The following is a 23461-nucleotide window of genomic DNA, read 5'->3' on the forward strand; positions in this document are numbered from 1 at the left end:
TCGACATGTTTGTTGACCAGCCGAGAAGTGCATAAGGAACTTGTGAGGCAGTCCGAATAAATAGATGTAAAATCCGACGTTTCGAATAAAAATTCTTCTTCAAGGTATTTTTAGGCAAGACATATTAGGTAAACATCAGAATATATCTGAAACACTTAGTTGACTAGCCGACTGTACGAATGCCATAGAAGGCATCGAATGAATAACATTGAAAAAAGTAAGCGTGAAACTGATTTGCGCACAGGAAAGAAAATCTTTTTGTTTCGTTATTTTTTTCACGATGAAGACGACTACGCGTAAATGGTCGTAGTTTGGGCTCATGAATAACAGACAATAGGTGTTTACTTTTTATTGTCTACAACCTAAAGTACATGAATATGCGTTGAGACTTATGAATATTCACCGTAGTACATCGTAACTACTAGTAGCTACTCGTCTTTACTCGTTACGACGCGTAATTACGATGCTTTTGATTTCGATGTCGCCCCTAAGTAATTCTACTTTGAACATGACTTGTGCATTCTTTCATAGTTATAATTTGCAGGTATTTACATGGACTTGTTCAAAGAAAAAGTGATTATGAGTATTAATAAGTAATCTTTGAATTATGTAGAATTGCAGCATTCCAAAATATAGGACTTTGTTCTTAACCAAATATTGTTCCATATCTTGCTGTGAGAGTAGCAAGATGTGGAACAGTATTTAGTGAATAACATACTTGTACGTCATCTGCGACTAAGAATTCGTTTTTGAATGTTTAAAAATGCTGTTTCATTTCAAAAGAAAATCACTTCTACGTTATGCTGTTGAGTGTAGTATCACACACCTCTCTGTTGACTGCAATGCGGTTGTTTACATCTCAGCTTTAACTTTATCATTCTGTGTGGAATTTTTGACGATTTCCCTGTGACACGAAACATAAAGTTCAAAGACTTGTTGCAATGTATACATTGTCAATGATTTGTACGGTTGACAATAAATTTGGCATTGGAAATGCTGGTTATAGTTAGATTTCTAGATGTCTGATAGGTTTGTTTACAAGGGGACGTGCAATGATCACATGATACAACAAGCAAAAATATGGCTGTCGGTGAAAAATACACCATATCTGCAAGGCTCTTGACCACTCAGAATGCGAGATTGGTGACAGGTGAAATGATATTATAGAATGAATTTATAGTAGAAATTCTACAAGTTTGTTTTTATGTTTGATTTACTAATATGTCTCCATTGTGTCTTGTCTTGTCTTCAATTAGAATGTCAGATCAGCAGAAGAACTGATAAGAGAGAATGAGAGAAAAGAAGACCCAACAGAAGCTGAACGTCAGTTACTCTTATGGCAGTGCCAACAGTTACAGCAACAGTTAAATAACAGTACAAACTTGTGTCACTCACTGCTACGTGATCAACAATCACTTGTACACTTAATGCAAGGTAAGTGTGCAGCTTTTAATAATTCTCTTGCTCTTATTATTTTTGTATTTGACCCTTGCCCTTTACTTTCTATAACAAAAAAAAAGACACTTTAGTCAAATAAAAGTAGTCTGGGGTCTAATGTAATAACCAACATTATTATTAGTTCCCTAGGCCTTCTGGAACTCTTGATTTACCTGGCACATTAGCTTTCTTTCTTTCTTGACCAGTCACGCAGTTTCCCCTACCATGTTACATGTTGCACGCAGTAGGACACAATACTACCCACAATGTATTGCCATCTCCGCTTACGAAATTGGGGGGGGGGGGGGGGGGGGGGGGGGTATATTGGATATTGAAATCGTGATTTATGTGTATTTTATGCATGATATTTCATTTAGGCACGTAGTAATATTTTAATTATGTTTTGAGGTAACGAAATTTCGTCGATCAAATTTTTTCAATCTATGACATTCAACGTGAGCTCTGAGTAGTACCAGATCACACTGCGCTTTCAGCTGTGTGACTTTATTTTGAAGTAAATCATGTCAAATCTGCTTATAGTAATCTAGGCGTGTCAACGACGTTCACATAGGGGGAGATCCCTGGAAAGTCAGTATATTTATTGGTATTTTTCTTGTTCTCTTTGCGTTTTTAAATCATCATAAATGCTACCCATGCCAAATTAATTTCAAGAGGGTTAAGGTAATTGGGTAGTGATTGCTGGCAAGGTGAGGTCCGTAGATCTGTAACATACATGGTTTGTTGACTTCACAGGCCATGCATATAGAAATTTGCTGTTCAATTTTCATGAAACTTTGAATACAGACTTAAAAGTACCCAGTGAATTGATGTATGGAAAAATGATTGGCTTGGTGGAAGCAAAATTCTTGACAAAAATGTCTAATTTGGTCAATTTTTGGAAATAAATCAGTGAAAATTTTGTCAAGCATTGCCTGTAAATGTATTTGGTGTACATCCGGAACTGTGACCTAGACACATTCAAAACAACATACTCTACCGATGTTTAATAGAAAGTAAGTGAATGTCCCATTAATTCAATGTAAAATATAAATCTGTAATGAATAATCCGATAAAAAAACGAAAACCTCATCAGTAGGTCAGAGTTGAAGAATACCATAGAACTACATTACCATCTGGGTTCTTCCCACTAACATGCTAAGTTAGGTGAAAGGATTAGATTGGAAAAATCTCACCGAGCGAAGTCAAAGATGACATATTTTGATAAATATTCATGAGAGGTTACGGAATGGCGCCATGCTAGTGGAGTGGAATATGGAAGTAGGTCTCTGCAAAGTGGATCACAGCGACAGTGTAGGAGTTGTTTTGTTGGCTTTTCAGTCATAACCAGTGTGCCCTCTAACCTTTTCACCACCGATTCCCACTAGCTGGAACGCTCTAGGGTGCTCACCGATTCCCACTAAAGCGGGAACGCCAAAGTTAATTCACGTACTCCGCCGTAATACTATTCAACTGCTGCTATTGCTGCAAAACTTGCTGCCATAACTACTTTCACACATGCGTATTAGCCTTGTTTATCTAGACTGCCATTTTGAATACATGGAAGTGAACGGTTTTTAAAGTACATCCAAATAATGAGCGATTGTAATTTTTGTGTGAGTTTTCGCGAGCAAAATCGAATTTGAATATGGCGGAAGTTATTAACAGCTCTCATAACATTTGCTACGATGTAAATTTGTCAATTGTCCAAAGATATTTCCACAGAATTTCAATTGAAATACATTTGTTGAATACATGTAGTTGGTTGTGGGAACGGTACAAGTATCAGAAGTACCGCTAACTTTGTGTGATCTCCCAACGGGGAATTTACGGGTGTCATAGAGAAAGTCGGCAAAATGCGCAACTTGTTGACTTGTAACCTACGACCATACTAATGCTGTAGGGCTAATTTGTACCGATTTTTGATATTCCTTTGTGGCAATGTTCAATAATGAATAATACTAAATACAAGTTCAATTTATACGGTCAGTGATGGATAGATTACGCACGATCTGAGGATTTTCTGATCAGCTTTTTAGCATGGGTTTTTTTTCAGATAAAATTCAAATTTCAACTTGGCTGCAGTCAAAATTGTCTCCCCTAACATCATTTACGATATAAATAACGGCTCTGTTTGTGACAATTTCTATTTCTCACTGACACCTGCCCTCTTGAACATTGCTTTTGCTTGGAAATGTTAACTAGTTATTATTACTATATCCACTTAACTACAATGTGGCATATTTATAGAGTTAGTTAAAATTGAGTAAGTGATTAATTTGACTGTTTGGTTACAGGACATAACTCAAGCCTAGGCTATCCTACTTCAACACCATACGGCATATCACCTAGTAGTCCCACTACACCATTCATACCACCACCACCATCAGCAGCATATGGAGATCCCATGCAGAATTACAACCTACAAATTCAGCATCAACAATTAATGTTAAATTTAAACCAAGCATATAATCAACTATATGCTCAGCAGTATGAGATACGTGCCTTGCAGGAACATTTCCAACAACTGTCAACAAGGGATAGTGTTAACGAAAATCATAATAACTCAACACTTGGTGATCCCCGGCTACGAAGTGAATTTGACGATACCAGACAGACAGGTTTGAACAGATCACAGTTTGCCAGTGCTGGGCTTTCACCTTGGGAGCGTCAGCATGCACCGCTAAACTCAACATTTAATTTGGCACCACAATTTCCCTCCACATTCTCTTATCCTAGTAACTATGCAAGTCGTTACAACGACAGACTCTATGATACAGGTAACAGACGATCATCAGACATTGCAGGATATCCCCGTTACGAGCGATATGATACAAGCAGGCGTTATGATCATCTCGGGGAATCGGAATTGTTCAGTAGAAATCCATGGCGAGAAGATGCAATTAGGACGTTTCCACGGAGGTTTGAAATGGATCAAGTTGAAGATGATGATGATGAAGATGAAAATGAAGAGACTGAAGATATGGAGGATCCTGCATCCAGAGTACCACCATTAAACTTAAATCATATTCTCAAGAGAGTGTAAGTCTATTAGTTGTTTTCATGACAAAAACTACACTGACTGACTCAACATTACATTTAGGATGTTCCAAAAGTAAGCTCTAATTCAAGTCAAATCAATTTAGTAAGTTTGTTTATCCAAATGAACACATGGTTTGCCTGACAAAAAATCGACACAATATAAAATCAAAGAAATTAAAAGATAACAAAAATGAACACTACAGCATACCTTTATTTAGGAATTGAAAACAGGGTACATATAGGATTTAGTTCATACATCATTTATCTTTGAATTTTACTTTTATGTTGTTCCAGAGAAAAGCGACGTGCAGAAAGATCACAAGAAACCACTGGTCCTGTCAAAGCAGTTAATGCAGAGCCAGGTATGTATCATAACAGTGTATGTTGTGTCAATTAAACAGCTGGGTATGTATCATAACAGTGTATGTTGTGTCAATTAAACAGCTGGGTATGTATCATTACAGTGTATGTTGTGTCAATTAAACAGCTGGGTATGTATCACTACACTGTATGTTGTGTCAATTAAACAGCTGGGCATGTATCATTACAGTGTATGTTGTGTCAATTAAACAGCTGGGTATGTATCACTACACTGTATGTTGTGTCAATTAAACAGCTGGGTATGTATCATTACAGTGTATGTTGTGTCAATTAAACAGCTGGGTATGTATCACCACACTGTATGTTGTGTCAATTATACAGCTGGGTATGTATCACTACACTGTATGTTGTGTCAGTTAAACAGCTGGGTATGTATCATTACAGTGTATGTTGTGTCAATTAAACAGCTGGGTATGTATCACTACACTGTATGTTGTGTCAATTAAACAGCTGGGTATGTATCATTACCTTGTGTGTTGTGTCAATTAAACAGCTGGGTATGTATCACTTCACTATGTTGTGTCAATTAAACAACTGGGTATGTATCATTACAGTGTGTGTTGTGTCAATTAAACAGCTGGGTATGTATCATTACCTTGTGTGTTGTGTCAATTAAACAGCTGGGTATGTATCATTACAGTGTATGTTGTGTCAATTAAACAGCTGGGTATGTATCATTACCTTGTGTGTTGTGTCAATTAAACAGCTGGGTATGTATCATTACAGTGTGTGTTGTGTCAATTAAACAACTGGGTATGTATCATTACAGTGTGTGTTGTGTCAATTAAACAGCTGGGTATGTATCATTACCTTGTGTGTTGTGTCAATTAAACAACTGGGTATGTATCATTACAGTGTATGTTGTGTCAATTAAACAACTGGGTATGTATCATTACAGTGTATGTTGTGTCAATTAAACAGCTGGGTATGTATCATTACAGTGTGTGTTGTGTCAATTAAACAGCTGGGTATGTATCATTACAGTGTGTGTTGTGTCAATTAAACAGCTGGGTATGTATCATTACAGTGTGTGTTGTGTCAATTAAACAGCTGGGTATGTATCATTACAGTGTATGTTGTGTCAATTAAACAACTGGGTATGTATCACTACAGTGTATGTTGTGTCAATTAAACAGCTGGGTATGTATCACTACACTATGTTGTGTCAGTTAAACAGCTGGGTATGTATCACTACAGTGTGTGTTGTGTCAATTAAACAGCTGGGTATGTATCATTACAGTGTGTTGTGTCAATTAAACAGCTGGGTATGTATCATTACAGTGTGTGTTGTGTCAATTAAACAGCTGGGTATGTATCATTACAGTGTATGTTGTGTCAATTAAACAGCTGGGTATGTATCATTACCTTGTGTGTTGTGTCAATTAAACAGCTGGGTATGTATCACTACAGTGTGTGTTGTGTCAATTAAACAGCTGGGTATGTATCATTACAGTGTGTGTTGTGTCAATTTAACAGCTGGGTATGTATCATTACAGTGTATGTTGTGTCAATTAAACAGCTGGGTATGTATCATTACAGTGTGTGTTGTGTCAATTAAACAGCTGGGTATGTATATCACTACACTGTATGTTGTGTCAATTAAACAGCTGGGTATGTATCATTACAGTGTATGTTGTGTCAATTAAACAACTGGGTATGTATCATTACAGTGTATGTTGTGTCAATTAAACAGCTGGGTATGTATCACTACAGTGTATGTTGTGTCAATTAAACAGCTGGGTATGTATCATTACAGTGTATATGTTTAGATTTAAACTCAGAAACTACTGGGCAGATTGGTCTGAAATTGGAGAGAACATTCTTAGGCATGCAGAGATTAAGATTTGTTCATGTCATGATGATTCCATTAGTAACATGCAAATTTGGGTTAAAATGTGTCTTTTTGATCAAAAATGTGTGATTCCAAAATTACTGAGCAGATTTGGCTGAAATTTAATGCATATAAGGATCTCATCAGCAATATGCCAATTAGGTGTAAAAATGTGAATTTTGGTCAAAAACGGATATCTCAAAATGTTCTTGGTCAATGAGACTTTGGTGAGATGTTTCTAGAAGTGTTATTCTGCAGGTTTCTTTTCAAAATATTTTGACACAGTTGGCCCTAACAACCATGACCACACCCTTAGCAAAAAATCAAATGGCAGTATATTTTGCTAAAATAACATGTGGTAGGCAAGTGAGTAAACATTCAAAAAATGTATGCAAATATCCCTAGCAACCATGATCACAACCCATAGCAACAGTCAAGATAACGATGGATGTTTAGACAAATGAAGAAACATTCGAAAAGTGTATGTAAATGTACCTTGCAACAAGACCATGCCCATCACAACCAAATGAGCACATGTATTACAAAGATAACAACAGGAATTAATAGACAAGTGAATAAACATGCAAAAAATGTGTGTAAGTGTAGTAACAAGAACACGCCCATAGCAACAGCCATATGATGATGTATGTCACAAAGGTAACATCAGGGATTCATAGACAATTGAATGAACATTCAAAAATTGTATGGAAATATGGCTAACAATATGACCACGCCAATAGCAACAGCCAAATGATCACATATATTGCAAAGATAACAACAAGGTTGGTTAGGCAACTGGATAATCATTCAACAAATGAATACCTACACTTAGCATGGATGAGCATGTGGATAAACATTTTTAAAAACTGTACAGTTGTGCTATAATGCCATTGGCGCTATTTTTTGTTAGCACAACTGAACTTATAAGGTTCAGTAGTGTTATAGGCATGGCAAAATGTCTGTCTGTCTGTGTGGATGTGTGTGTGTAAAGTTCAAAACTGCTGGACTGATTGCTTTGATATTTGGTGGTCATGATACTTCTGGTGTCAAGTTGGGAAATTGTTCAAATGAAAATGATTGCATAAGAGATGTGGATTTGGGTCAAAAAATGTAATTTTTGGTCAAAAAAACATAAACTCCAAAACTACTGGGCAGATTGGCATGAAATTTGGTGGGAACATTCTTAGGGGTGAGAAAATTAAGATTTGTTCATGACATGATGATTCCCTCAGTAATATGCAAATTAGGGCTAAAAATGTGTCTTTTTGGTCAAAAACCTAAGATTCCAAAACTACTCATGAACATTAAAGTGGGCCAGACAGTACTCAATATCTCATGTACAAATGTCCTGTTATCCACTCAGATGTTGTTGGTACTAAGTTTCCACGGAGATCAGAAGCCACACGAAGTTTAGCAAGGAAAGACCGCAGTAAGAAAGCAAAATCTCTGGATTTGGCAGGATATCGTCCTGGTCTGAGTGCTGGTATCAGTGGTACAGCATTTCTTGACACTGCCAGTATTTCAAGTGCTATGTCTAGTGTACCTGGGGCATTACATGAAGAGGGCCATAGAACTGGAAGATCCATCAAATCTACTAGTGACATGTAAGTTGGTTTTTTGCCTTTCACTTGCATATCAGTGTTTAATTTAGTTCAATTCTGTCGACATGTCCAGTGTATTTTGATTTAGCACTTCAAAACAATAGAAAACTTGTTTTTGACTGTAGAGGGGGCTTATCATGAAGGCTTTGTTTTACACCAAATACTGATAATACGAAAAGCACATGCAGTTGTGCAGCATATTATCATAACCACCAATGGTAGGAAATGTGCAAAATGTATTGAAGCCAGGACTCAAATATATTTATTGCCATAATACTTGGGGAAAGGGACTTGTTGATTCATGCTCAGTATTCCAACACTTACAGCTCAGTTTATTAGCCCTGTCGGACGTACATTTTTTGTAGTCTGGTAGATTGGGCTCCATCCATCCGTCCGTACATCTGGAGCCATTTCTTGGACATTCATTGACCGATTTGTTTCAAACTTAGTAAATGGATAATGAACTGTGACTTACGTATGCACGTCAATTTGCTTTGGGATATGATGCAATTTAGCCAACTTGGAGCCATTTTTGGGTCAAAAAATGTGATTATTGGTCAAAAAACTTACTCCAAAACTACGTAGCAGATTGGCCTTAAATTTCTTTTGGGCTTGTTAATTTAGATTTGTTCATTACATGATGATTCCATTAGTGATATGCAATTTAGGGCTAAAAAATGTGTCTTTTTGGTCAAAAGTCTTTAATTCCAAAATTCCTGAGCAGATTGGACTGAAATTTGATGGGGATGCATCTGGAGGTGTATAGATGCAGTGATTGGGAAGTCTCAAAACACCAATGTGACAATGGCCCCATTCTAGCAAAAATGAATGGGCCATTTTCAATTTCAATGGGCCATTCAGAAATTCTAATGGGCCCAAGTTAGCATTCATGATCCAACAATAAAGCAAAATAGTTCAAATGAAGTAACCATCGAGCAGTACGTAAAATTAAAAAAAAAAGAAGAGACTTTATAGTATAGTAACGAGTTACTACGGAATGAATGGTGAGGTAGAATTGGCAACATTCGTTATTTCTGATAGGGCCTATAGGGGTATGAAAGTAAAAGTGTTCTTATGTAGTCACATGAAAATTAAATACATAAATAAGTAAAGTAATATTTCTGCTTGTTATTGTTTGTACAGTAGGGAAGCATGTTCAAGTCGCGAACCGTAAGTCCGTACCGTATTAAGCCATGCAACCGTTGTAAGCCTGACACGGAAAAGTGGACATCGCGACGGTAGTTTTCTGTGGTAGCGATTTGAGTTGTTACCTACAAGATTAGTAATTGTGTTGATAAATTTATGCTTCAAGTATTTATTCTAAAACATCGGTGATCATAATCATTGATCGTAACATTCATTCAAGGAGTTGATGTCTTTTCTCATGCATGATGAACGCAGTGATGGTCAGGCGAGGTCATCAAAGGGCTATCTTGAATCGTATTGGTTTGATCTGTTTCACTATACCCGGGGAATGGTCACGCGTGTATCGTGTATTCAAATAGTCAAACATGGATAGAGGGACATGAAACAGTATAAGTATTCAGATTTGCTTTGCAAAAGACGACGTGTGGGGGCATCATTTCAAACAGCTGACGTGAGTTGGGTTTACAATGCTGTACTTCCGTACTTCGCCTCTACCGAATCGGCACTCCAGCACTGAAGTGTCTAATTTTCACTGTTAGCCACAATGCGCCTTTGTGGGCGCCAAGAAGTCAATTTCAATGTGCCAATTTTCAATTAAATGCGACTATGGCGCGGGGCGCGTTAACTTCCCAATCACTGTAGATGAAGAAATATGAAGCATATAATGATCTCATGAGTGATATGCAAATTAGGTGTAAAAATATGAATTTTGGCTTAAATCTCAGAAAGTACTTTGTCAACTTTGTCAGTGTGTTTTGGTCAAATAATAACAACATCAGGTAAACAAGCGAGTAAACATTAAAAAATGTATGCAAATATTCTTAGCAACCATGACCACGCCCATCGCAACAGCCAAATGGTGGTGTATTCCACAAAGATAACAGGAATTTTTAGACAAGTGAACAAACATTCAAAAAATGTATGCATTTGTACCTAGCAACAAGACCATGACCATAGCAACAGCCAAATGATCACACATATCGCATATATCAACAGTGATTAACTCTTTCACCACCATTGGCCTCATGGGAATATTTGTTCTCCACCAGCCCCCTCACTAACATAAGGTGAGAGTGAGTGGTATGCAATCAAATTGATGTAAAAATACTTAGAATTGCCTAGTCTGGGTATCATTTTACTGGAAAATAAATTGTCTATATCATACTTACAAATACACACTTTCAAATATCACATTCACAACTGAAATTTGGGTTAAACTCATAAAATATTGGTAAAAAAAACGTGTGTTTATTTATTGACATATCACAAATAAACAAAACATTTATATTACAAACTAAATTCAAAATGCCAACATTTGTGTTTCTGCATAAATTCTGTATACTGGTTAAATGGTCAAAATTGGCGAAAATTTGGCAGAAAATGTTATTTTCAATTGTATTAAATCAGAACGAAAAAAAATTAATGGCTCACTACTCTGATTATGACGCAATAGTCTGTCCCACACCGGCAATGAAAGGGACAAACATATCTGAAGTTGTCGCCCCATATACCTTCTGAAAAATCAGCTTGTGTAATTATATATCATTATTTGACAGAACAATGAAAAATTATCGCCCAATTTATGCTCAAAATCATTTTAAAATGCCAACAAGTTGGTAGTATTCAAGTCCCAATCCAAAGTGGCACTTTTTGCCAACTTGCTGTGCCCTCAAAACCAAATAATGCAGTTGGGACTTTGAAGTTACGTTGCGATAATCTGATCCTTACATATACTGCATTGAGTTCACTCAGTCATCTCCTTGTATAAAACAACGTATTCATAGTCAAAATTGAATGGAAATTTACAGCACCATTATTTACATTGTAATGTACGTTAGGGGAGACAGCTCATGACGGACTTAGTGGGAATTTGGTACTTTCACACAAGTACAATGTGTTCCCATGGCTAAATACTTATATTCAGTGATGTATTTCGTATCAAATTCAGTCGAAATATCCAAAGATAGTGACATAATTTATATCGTAGACCATGGAGAGCTGTTAATTACACCCGCCATGTTTAAACTTGATCTTGTTGGTGTACAACGTGTAAAATTACGATTGCTCATCATTTAGATTGTAGCTCCAGATACCATTCACTATCATACATTCAAAATGGCAGCAAATTTTGCAGCAATAGCTGCCATTGAACGGTTTTACTGCAAGATAGGTGAATGAACTTTGGCATCCCGGTATACTGGGGTCTGGTGGGTGCCCTAGCGCGTCCCGGTATACCAGGTACTGGTGGTGAAAGGGTTAATAGACAGTTGAATAAACATTCAAAAATGTATGTAAATGTGCCTAGCAAAAAGACCACATCCATAGCAACAGCCAAATGATCACTTATATTGCAAAGATAACAACAGAGATTAATAGACAAATAAAAATATACATTCAAAAAATGTATGCAAATATTCAATCAACTATACAGTTGTGCTACAGTGCCATTGGTGCTATGTTTCATACAGTCTAATACATCACACTACTATGACTGGTGGCAATTCTCTGTAAACATCTATTGCGGGAGCTAAGCCATCTTCGATGACTGCTTGTTATGACTATTGTACTATTTTTATGTGTGTCATACCTCCAACAATAGCACAGTTATCAATTTTCAAAATTAACAACTGTTACTTTGCCCACAGTGAATCAGATGCAACTAGTGACTTCTCCCTATTTGAAGCCTTACGTGAGAACATCTACTCTGAAGTAGCAACATTGATTTCACAAAATGAGACCAGACCTCATTACCTAATAGAGTTATTCAGAGAACTACAGATGTTGAATTCAGATTACTTACGACAAAGAGCTTTGTATGCTGTACAAGACTTGGTGTCTAGATACCTGACTGAAGAGAATCTGACTAGACCCCTTCCAACTGTTGTAAGTATAGTTTTTAGTCATTTCTGACAATTCTGTAACAAGATATGTTGTGAATCTGTACCTAGTTTTAGTTATACCAAAATAGACATCAAGTAGACAGAAAGAATATATTGATGAATTGATTTAACTTAACCAGCTCTCTAAATCAGTTAATATTTTGTACAGGGCAAGTTTAGAATGACATGATAAAGGTGTAAAACATACTAATGGTATTTGATCTGGAGATAAATAGTAGAGTATACATATTCAGTACAACATTTGTATAATGAACAAAAAACTCTTTATGTCTTTCATCAGGAGTTGTAATTTTCCATTCCCCAATTTCCAGCTCTCCTCTGACTACCTAGGTAGGTGGGAGGGGGGGGGAGGGGAAGGAACACCCATCCTGACTATCTAGATAGGTTGGAGGAAGGAAAACCCATCCTGACTACCTAGATATGAAGGAGGGACGGAAACCCACCCTGACTGCCTAGATATGAAGGGGGGGGGGGGGGGAACACCCATCCTGACGATCTAGATAGGTTGGAGGGAGGGAAACCCATCCTGACTATCTAGATATGAAGGAGGGAGGGGGGGGGGGACCCATCCTGACTACCTAGATATGTTGGAGGGAGGGAAACCCATCCTGACTATCTAGATAGTTTGGAGGGAGGGGAACCCATCCTGACTACCTAGATATGAAGGAGGGAGGGAAACCCATCCTGACTACCTAGATAGGTTGGAGGGAGGGAAACCCATCCTGACTATCTAGATATGAAGGAGGGAGGGAAATCCATCCTGACTACCTAGATAGGTTGGAGGGAGGGAAACCCATCCTGACTATCTAGATATGAAGGAGGGAGGGAAACCCATCCTGACTACCTAGATATGAAGGAGGGAGGGAAACCCATCCTGACTATCTAGATAGGTTGGAGGGAGGGAAACCCATCCTGACTACCTAGATAGGTTGCAGGGAGGGAAACTCATCCTGACTATCTAGATATGAAGGAGGGAGGGAAACCCATCCTGACTATCTAGATATGAAGGAGGGAGGGAAACCCATCCTGACTACCTAGATATGAAGGAGGGAGGGAAACCCATCCTGACTATCTAGATAGGTTGGAGGGAGGGAAACCCATCCTGACTACCTAGATAGGTTGCAGGGAGGGAAACCCATCCTGACTATCTAGATATGAAGGAGGGAGGGAAACCCATCCTGACTACCTATGCTAAGTACTATTTACCTATCCCCTACTGGGTACATAAATGCTAAGTACTATTTACCTATCCCCTACTGGGTACATAAATGCTAAGTACTATTTACCTATCTCCTACTGGGTACATAAATGCTAAGTACTATTTACCTATCCCCTACTGGGTACATAAATGCTAAGTACTATTTACCTATCCCCTACTGGGTACATAAATGCTAAGTACTATTTACCTATCCCCTACTGGGTACATAAATGCTAAGTACTATTTACCTATCCCCTACTGGGTACATAAATGCTAAGTACTATTTACCTTTCCCCTACTGGTATGTACAAGATACAAATACAGCATAACATATGTCATTCACTAAACAAATGAATCAATTCTCAAAGTATGCTTTTGATTTGGCAAAGGCACTTGTTAAGTATTTGTAATAATATTTATTATGTCAGCATGCTTGCATATGTACATTGGCTGATACTGCATTGTGTTATGAATACTGAAATGCTTGTATCTGTACATTGGCTGATACTGCATTGTCTTATGAAGACTGAAATCATTATGATCATATTCATATTCACCTACTTCAGCTCATAATTTCATTCTTCCATGTTTTAACTTACACTCTATACAATCTTGTGTAGAACCCATGAATGCATACTTGCCTATAGCAAATTTCTTTGCATGCCCAAGTTACCTATAACCCTTTAGCAGTGTGCCCCATCATTTCATTTGGTGTGTTATCATTTCGTACTATATTAATTATGTCAAAAAATCCCAAATATTCAAAAATTTATCAGAATACTTTTGACATATATATGTACCATAGTTTTATTTAAAAACATATTTGACTGCTAAGTATTACCCACATTTTAAATGTTATAAAGCAAGATGCACACTGCTTCCCCCAGTGTAACCATCATCATCATCATCATCATCATCATCATCATCATCATCATCATCATCATCATCATCATCATTGTATTCATTGCATTGCTTGATGATATTACAGCCCCGTCCAGCCTGGCAAGCTTCAACAAATTCAGAACAAACACCAAGTGAAAGTATTGTCACATCTGATGATGAAGAAGTTAGGGTAGGTGAAATGAAGTGTATGTGCTAATTCACTGAATCAGGTATTCTCACATTTTGGTGTTTATGGTGATGGGGCTTTCCCTGTTTTGATGGTGGTGTATGCATGGGCTGGTAAAGCAATTTCACCTCAATAGTGGCATTTATCATCACCAACACTAATAACAAGACTTTGTAAAGCTCTTGATAACATTTCCACCTAGCTACTAAAATCTTAGCTGATTAGAATAGATCTACATAGTTCATACTTTTTAGTATCCTCCACAGAGTCGTAGATGTTGAGTAAAAGCAGCTACGCTGTTTTGTCAAGCATGTCAAATCAAAAGTGCTATAAGCAACATTTCCATCATCATTTAATTATGCATATCTTTGCCAACAGGCTCGTCTCTATGCTCAGAACCCTAATTTACTGGGTGCTTGTGAGATGGCAGTTGGGTCTTATGACTATGCAGAAAATGTAAGCTCAGCTAGTTCAATGTCCACACCAACTGACGGGCATGTTGACAGTTTTGGTTTTGCTAATGATGATTTGGGAAATACTGTAATTCACCTTGATAAAGCTATGCAGGTACGTTTCCTCCAGCAGTTCAATTGTCCATTGAGAGTCTGAGTATTCTGTTCCATTGAGAGTCCAAGTATTCTGTTCCAAAACTTGTCGTTTTAAATGTCATGTCATGTTTAAAAATAGTAGGTCTGTGTAGTTATTATCTTGTTGAATTGTTTACTAATATGTGTTATCATTTGATAAAACCAGCATTTAAGGTAGCAGAATAGTATGGCTAACTGAATAGTTAAAATAAATTATAAAATATGATAGATAAATATAACCATACTAATCTCAATTCCTCCTCTCAATAAAAATATGATAGAAAGTGAAATATAACCCAGTGTTCTCCCTGAACAGGGGCGCAGCACCCTCTTGTAAATTCTTGGCGCCCCCTTGCAAGTTTTGACCCCCCAAAAAAATGAATTGAATATTTTTTCAACAAACGGGGCAAAACAATTTACTTCTCTCGCGGTTTTGCTACAATCTCATGGTCACCATTTTGGAAAGTCAAATATCATTACCACCCACACAGTGACACGAAGCGGTTTCGTCTTCTTTCAAAAAAGATTTGAAGGTGTCATGCCGTATCGTCTCCGACTATTTTTGTTTTTGTAAAAAAACACCTGAACATGATGAAGAGAACTATATAACTAGGCATGTCTTACAGTGTGAGTTTTTTGACGTGGGAGCGTGACGTGTTGAGTGTCCATTTGAACCTGTGCAGCTGTGTTTGTATGTACTAGTAATTTTCCAGTTAGACACAACAGTGGCAACAAAAATTGCAACATTAGTGTTGCGTCTTTTTTACATTGATTGTAACAGGACCAGGGTACTAGTTCGGTAGTGGTAAAAAAATTCATTGCGTACAGGATACAGATCGTTCAATCAAATATGCATGAAATTAATTTCCATTGCGTATAATATGCATGATTTTGCGTCACCACGAATACTGGGTCCATCATTCTGAGCAGTTCTCTAATCCGAGAATTAAATGATAAATTTAACGAGAAGTCAACTAGAAAACAGTACATTGAATCACTGTATGCGAATATCAATAGATGGACCAAATGTGACACTTTTGACTTCGAACAAGCAGTCACCAAATGGGGAAATTACAAAGACAGGAGAATTCTCCTCTGAGGAGAACAGAAGTGAGACAGGTTACTCAGCTGTTATGCATAAAGGCAAAGTTATCTTCACCCTTATGTGTTTGACTTTTGTTTGTTTTGGTAGTGGTATGGTGATGATGCAATGAAGCTTTTGAAAATGGATTTCATTTTGTAGTAAACACTACAACTGTCTTGAAACATCTTGAAATTTGCTGCAATTTTTTACAGAAAGTTGAAGATTTTGTTTTGTTACACTCTTTCAGCATTTGTGTTGAAAAGAGCTATTTGAGTAACTATTTAGGACAAACTATTAAAAAACTAATTTTTTGACACAGGTAAATTTGGCTTAATTCTGTCACTATTTAAACATTAAGATATCAAAACTCACTTTGACACTTCAGTTGTGTTGAAATTCACATGATTAAAATGGGTTAAAAAGGCTAAAAAAAGTGCCACCAAAAGCCACCAAGATGCAAATTTCAAAAGCTCCTAGGCAGGAGGGGGGGGGGACACCACCCTCCTGACCACCCCCAGCATGCACTACGCGCACGCAGTGCTTCACTCACCAAGAATTCCCCCCTCTTGTGACAAAATCCTGGGGAGAACACTGCAACCAAACTAATCTTAATTCTCCCTCTCAATAAAAATATGATAGATAAATATATAACCATACTAATCTTAATTCCCCCTCTCAATAAAAATATGATAGATAAATATATAACCATACTAATCTTAATTCTCCCTCTCAATAAAAATATGATAGATAAATATATAACCATACTAATCTTAATTCCCCCTCTCAATAAAAATATGATAGATAAATATATAACCATACTAATCTTAATTCTCCCTCTCAATAAAAATATGATAGATAAATATATAACCATACTAATCTTAATTCTCCCTCTCAATAAAAATATGATAGATAAATATATAACCATACTAATCTTAATTCCCCCTCTCAATAAAAATATGATAGATAAATATATAACCATACTAATCTTAATTCCCCCTCTCAATAAAAATATGATAGATAAATATATAACCATACTAATCTTAATTCCCCCTCTCAATAAAAATATGATAGATAAATATATAACCATACTAATCTTAATTCTCCCTCTCAATAAAAATATGATAGATAAATATATAACCATACTAATCTTAATTCTCCCTCTCAATAAAAATATGATAGATAAATATATAACCATACTAATCTTAATTCCCCCTCTCAATAAAAATATGATAGATAAATATATAACCATACTAATCTTAATTCTCCCTCTCAATGAAAATATGATAGATAAATATATAACCATACTAATCTTAATTCTCCCTCTCAATGAAAATATGATAGATAAATATATAACCATACTAATCTTAATTCTCCCTCTCAATAAAAATATGATAGATAAATATATAACCATACTAATCTTAATTCCCCCTCTCAATAAAAATATGATAGATAAATATATAACCATACTAATCTTAATTCTCCCTCTCAATAAAAATATGATAGATAAATATATAACCATACTAATCTTAATTCTCCCTCTCAATAAAAATATGATAGATAAATATATAACCATACTAATCTTAATTCTCCCTCTCAATAAAAATATGATAGATAAATATATAACCATACTAATCTTAATTCTCCCTCTCAATAAGTAGTTGTAACGTCCTCAGATCGTACTTGCTATGTGAGTGTTGTGTGCAATCGACCAATCACTTCTGTCTCTTCATAGGTGCTAATTCTGAAAGCGCCTTCATGCATGACTTTACATTCTCACTCTTACTAAATGGGTGATGCATTATGATTGGGAGGCAATTCAGATTTGTTCATGCTAAGTTAATCTGTGCCATTTTCATGTTTTTTCTGCAATTTTGTCAAAAATGATATTTTCAATTTCTTCTCAAATACTACTCGTCAGATTGCTTTGATATCTGGCATGTGGGTACCCAGAGGGTATACTCAGATTTGTTAATTTCAAGTCAATACATGTTCTTTTGTATTTTGGTGATTTTTTTTGTATTTTTTGAACAAGTGAATTCAAAGACGCATACTCATTGTGACGACACCATATTGGATTTCAGCACACTAGGCTGAAGTAAGCAACCACTTTTCAAAAGACACCATTAATTAAGTGCAGACAACAAGCAATGTAGTATGCTATAGAATGCTACACATGAGCGCAAGACGTGAGCACAAATCCGGACACTATTCAATAAATCTTTTACAAACTTCTAGAAATTACTTGGAATTGGAGTGCGTGATTGACACATGGAAGGTATATTACAGCATTATCTCATGAAGGCGAGAGAATGTTCTGAGCCTGAAAAGTACCATGCATTGACCCCAACAATTTACTCTAAAATGTAACTATTTATAAACTGTTGTGACACAGGGAAATCGTCTTCCACAAAACATTTTTTAAAAATTGGCTACGATACCACAGTTTTGACATCTCTGTTTAGGGCGGCCCTATTTATTTTTCTATTTCTCATCTCCCGACCAACCCTAATTTGCAGCTCCTACATCAGAAAAAAAAAACTTTTATTTATTTCCGACCGACCCCTGAGTTCACCTTAGCAACACAGCAAGATTGTAGGGTTCGAACGAACATCAAACGTTCCGCATGGCTCTACCCCCACCTCCACCCCCTTTGTTACATCAGAGCAGCATGTGTCTTTCATGGCAGAAGTTTTGAGGTTGGAGGGACAGGGCTCGAAATTAATGTCCCAGTGGCCTGGGGCTGCCAAATCTTCAGGCTGGACCGGAAGATTTTGGCACCGAATTGAACCGGTACATTTTGCTGGAATGTAATAGCTCAGAATATTTCTATCATTTTCAAAATTATGCTTAAAATTGGTAAATGGCATATTGCATTCCTCAAAAAAACAATTTTTTGACCAGTTTTTAGCTTTAAATCTGTTGTATCTTCAGGGGAAATGACCGACTCCGTAATGGTAATGGTAATGCGTTTCATGACCCATGACATGCATGACCTTGGAAGACGTTCTTTGTTCATTGCGCGTGTGCAATAAATGAAATTATCACAGATTCACGTAGCATAGGCTCACGATGTTTGTTACAACTTACAAGCTTCAATTGTGTCATAAACACAGGTTTTAGGCATGGATGTTACAAAAATTGTACAAAATGACTTTAAAAAAAGCAGTGATAGCTGATCATTTAAATAGTTTCAGCATTGGAATGTTTGAATGCAAGTTTGACGGTGTTTGTTTTGATCTTGTGTATTGCTACTCCAGTTGTCATTTCAGTGACGTAATATTGTAACAGTCCCGAGGTAACAGTAGGTCTGATAGCAAGATTATTGTAATGTTTTAGTGAGTATCAAAGCGTCACCAACCACAATTAGAAATTGTTACAAGTTTGGTACACAGGTCGACATACTACAAGCTCACCCATGGCAATACTAGGGCCTAGGGAAGTGCATTTCAATTTCCAGATTGTGGAAGTACAGTTTTTGACTTTTATGTCATTGATAAATGGTATTTGTTTATTTGTTCTGAACTACTCTCTTATGTTTATCAGTATAGTAACATTCCTAAATGGTCAAGTTGAGTTGAGAAATACTGATGTTCAGCAACACATGGCGTTCGTACATAAACATTGAGATGCAAGGGATGAATGTAATTTCTTCAAATTTTTGAAGAAAAAAATTGTTTTAGGTGACTTCTAAATCTAGTCAGATCAAATCATACAATAACGAGAGCCATAAATTTATTTTAAAAAGAATTTGGGGAAAAATAGCTTGTACTGCTAGTTGACATTACTAACTGCCTAGGGACACTCCCTCTGTCACTGGTACCTTTGTATGTATATATGCACTGTGCACTTTCACATGACTTCTTTTTGTTCTATTTGCAATCTATGTATCTTGCTTGTTTTGCACATTTCCTAATTCAGTTGTCATGTGGTTTTCTTTGCCTGTTGACTTTACTCTTTGTTATTATTTTCATATTTCTGTGACATTTCATGCCAAATCAGCTTTAGATTGCACCAAGGCTGAAACTGAGCTATGATGAAATTTTACGGCTGATATCTTTTGCTGGTTGCTTTGAACACCCAAAACTTACTTGTACATGCTCAGTTCACTGTTTGAAATATTCCATTCAAATAAACTTGTAACCCAGACATAGCCACTAATATGCCAATGTCATAGCATGTACTAGGACCATCTTTCCTTGTCAAATTATGATAAGTAGACTGGCTATCTGTGTTTTGCTTGGTCATAGCTGGCGTGTATATGTGTGTGTGTGTCACAAAGCTGACCAAACAGTAATTGTGTGTTATTGCCAAAAATTACAATATTGCTTCTTTCAGTAGTTTCAATTGATTTACACTAAATATGTCTTTTAAGTCTTAACAATAATAAGTTTAAATATAATTGATGTAGAGAATCTTATGTAACAATCTAAGAATGCTGCCATATTTTGATCTGTAGCGGATGAGAGAGTATGAAAGAATGAAAGCTGAAATAGAAGCAGAAGGAAAGATGACTGGAGCCTCCAGTGCAGCCAGTACTCCAGCCAAGAAAGACAGAACTACATCTGATATAACTAGCAATAGTTCAGCCCAAGATGTCGGCAGTGAAAGTTCAATATCTGATGTACCTGTAAGTAATTATGATTTGTACATTTTAGATTACACAATTATTGGGAGTTCAAGCTTTCGGTCTGGCCATGTTGTTTAAATGAAAGTCAGCACATTTGTCAGAAAAAAATACTGCCTTTTGTGACCATCTACAACCGTAAGTCATGGAAAACATTGAAAAAATTGGAAGTACCTAAACTAAAGAGCATGTTACGAAAGTTTGACATGTCAACAACAAGTTAAAGTTATAAGAAAAATATGTCACATTGTCCCACCATCATTTCTGGGAATACGTTGTCAGTGCCAAACTTATGCAGCATACTAGATGGCTATAATATTTCAATCTAGAGAAATGGTAATTAATGCAAAATCGAGTAGTTTTGGTTATTAGTATACATGTACGTGGTGGAAGCATTTTCTGTCACCAAGTTCAGCAGTTCGCTATGCATGTAATGCGTCGTGTACACGCTACATGCAAGCTTACTTACTACACAAACACTGTAAGCCTTTAGGTACTGGTGACAAATATGGATGAAAGCTAAAAGTCTTACACATTTTTAGAGAATAAATGCCCCATTTTGGTCCTAGAGTTCAGAATTGAACAGTTCTAAATTATCAAGACAGGTCGGGAAATCATAGTCTTGTTCCTGATGACCATATTCCGATTTTACACTACGTTATCTTCATACATTACGAGTGTAGTTCCTGACAAACATATTGCAATTTTACCCCGTAGTGTAAATAAACTAACTTATTGTACAATATATGGAAGTCAAGGCAAGGATTACCAGATTTACACTTCTTGTGTTACCAGAGTTTCCAAAGTAAAATAAAAACACTGCTAAGCTATAATAACAAATGTTTTTGCATCACTATACTTCATTATTCATATCACATCAATTTGATCTAAATAAGTATTGATATTTCAGTATCCCAGGATAGACACTGGTCAATTAGACAGACAGATTAAAAGTATCATGCAGGAAGTGATTCCATATCTGAAAGAACACATGGATGATGTGTGCTCACCACAATTGTTAGCCTACATCAGAAGACTTGTGTTGACACTTACAAGACAAAGAGGAGACAGTCAGGAGTTTGTCAGATTCTTCAATAAACAGCTAGGATCTATTCTTCAAGATTCACTGGCTAAGTTTGCTGGAAGAAAGTAAGTACACACTAAGACAAAATGATTTAGGAAAACAGGATTATTTTGAGATGTAAAAGTGTTTCATTAAAATATTTACAAGAGAAGAAATACATGTACATTATGTCTGAAGAAAAGCATGTATAATCTGTAGAAAGTACATAGACAATGTAAATGTAAGTTGTTAGTTATTTAATTTCTCTGTGAAAAGGACAGGTCTGAATTTTTTGTGTTATCCTAGTTTCAAAGTAAGAATTACTAATATACACTTTCAATAATAAAGTATCATTGCATTTTACAGTGAATTATTGGGATCATTATAAAATTTGTCATTGATGTCAACAAACAAATCAATAACAATGCAATACAATAGATGAATTATATGGAAATATTTATATCTAATTTTAAACAAATGTCTCAAGTTGGACATTGTAATTAGCACAACTGAACTGAGGTTCAGTAGTGCTATAGGCATCGCCCGGTGTCTGTCTGTCTGTGTGTGTGTGTGTATGTGTGTAAACAACTTAAAGTCAAAAACTGCTGAACCGATTGCCATGATATTTGGTGCGGCCATTACCTTGGGTGTCTAGTTGGGAAATTGTTCAAATCAAAATGATCGCATCACAGGTGTGTGATTTGGGTCAAAAAATGTGATTTTTGGTCAAAAAACTTAAACTCAGAAACTACTGGGCAGATTGGTGCGAAATTTGGTGGGAACGTTCTTTAGGGGGTGTAAAGTAAGATTTGTTCATGACATGATGATTCCATCAGTGATATGCAAATTAGGGCTGAAAATGTGTCTTTTTGGTTAAAAATCTATAATTCCAAAACCACTGAGCAGATTGGGCTGAAATTTAATGGAAATGCATTTAGGGATGTATGGACGAAGATATGTTAAGCATACCATGATTCCATGAGTGATATGGAATTAAGGTGTAAAAATGTGAATTTTGGTCAAAAACTTATATCTCAAAAAATACTAAGTGAATGAGTTTGAAACTTGGTGAGATGTTTCTAGAAGTGTTATTCTTTGTCATTGCTTTTCCTCAAAAATCTTCAACTCTGAAATTACCCAGTAGATTGAGCTTAACTTTGTTGAGAATGTGTAGATTTGTCCTCATTAATAGCTGACACAGTGAGAACAGTACATTGTTAATTAACTATAATGTTTACTTTACTGTTTCCTCTGGTGGTAAAGCCTGTAGCATGGCCAGTTTGGTTTATGACTGGATTATGTAATATATTGTAAGACAGCTGTTTCATCACCTACCCATTCAAATCGTGGGTACGTCTATAGAGGGCGGCAGACAGGGGGAGATCTCACTTACACACAAGAAACCATACTCACTCACAAGTGTCTTGGAACAGTAGGGGGTAGTTTATTACTAAGAAACTGTAAGTCCAGTGTTCTCCCCATTGAAAAGCAAATGGCTACA

At 36.3% G+C, this 23461-nt stretch overlaps 1 protein-coding gene across 15 annotated transcripts in view; it reads left to right on the forward strand.

The window, feature by feature from the left end:
• Nucleotides 1-23461, forward strand: part of LOC144438647 (pericentriolar material 1 protein-like) — a 109324-nt gene that overhangs the window by 65788 nt on the left and 20075 nt on the right. For 12 of the 15 annotated variants that reach the window (XM_078127771.1, XM_078127781.1, XM_078127783.1 and 9 more), the window contains 9 exons: nucleotides 1257-1434; nucleotides 3732-4476; nucleotides 4771-4838; nucleotides 8052-8292; nucleotides 12081-12318; nucleotides 14522-14605; nucleotides 14981-15169; nucleotides 20730-20900; nucleotides 21808-22046. In XM_078127771.1, the coding sequence (XP_077983897.1) occupies nucleotides 1257-1434; nucleotides 3732-4476; nucleotides 4771-4838; nucleotides 8052-8292; nucleotides 12081-12318; nucleotides 14522-14605; nucleotides 14981-15169; nucleotides 20730-20900; nucleotides 21808-22046 (2153 nt within the window). The remainder of the gene's footprint in view (nucleotides 1-1256; nucleotides 1435-3731; nucleotides 4477-4770; nucleotides 4839-8051; nucleotides 8293-12080; nucleotides 12319-14521; nucleotides 14606-14980; nucleotides 15170-20729; nucleotides 20901-21807; nucleotides 22047-23461) is intronic. The other 3 variants (XM_078127782.1, XM_078127779.1, XM_078127784.1) reach the window with 3 other exon arrangements.

Source organism: Glandiceps talaboti, chromosome 8 (assembly GCF_964340395.1).
Source record: "Glandiceps talaboti chromosome 8, keGlaTala1.1, whole genome shotgun sequence".
Lineage (NCBI taxonomy): Eukaryota > Metazoa > Hemichordata > Enteropneusta > Spengelidae > Glandiceps > Glandiceps talaboti.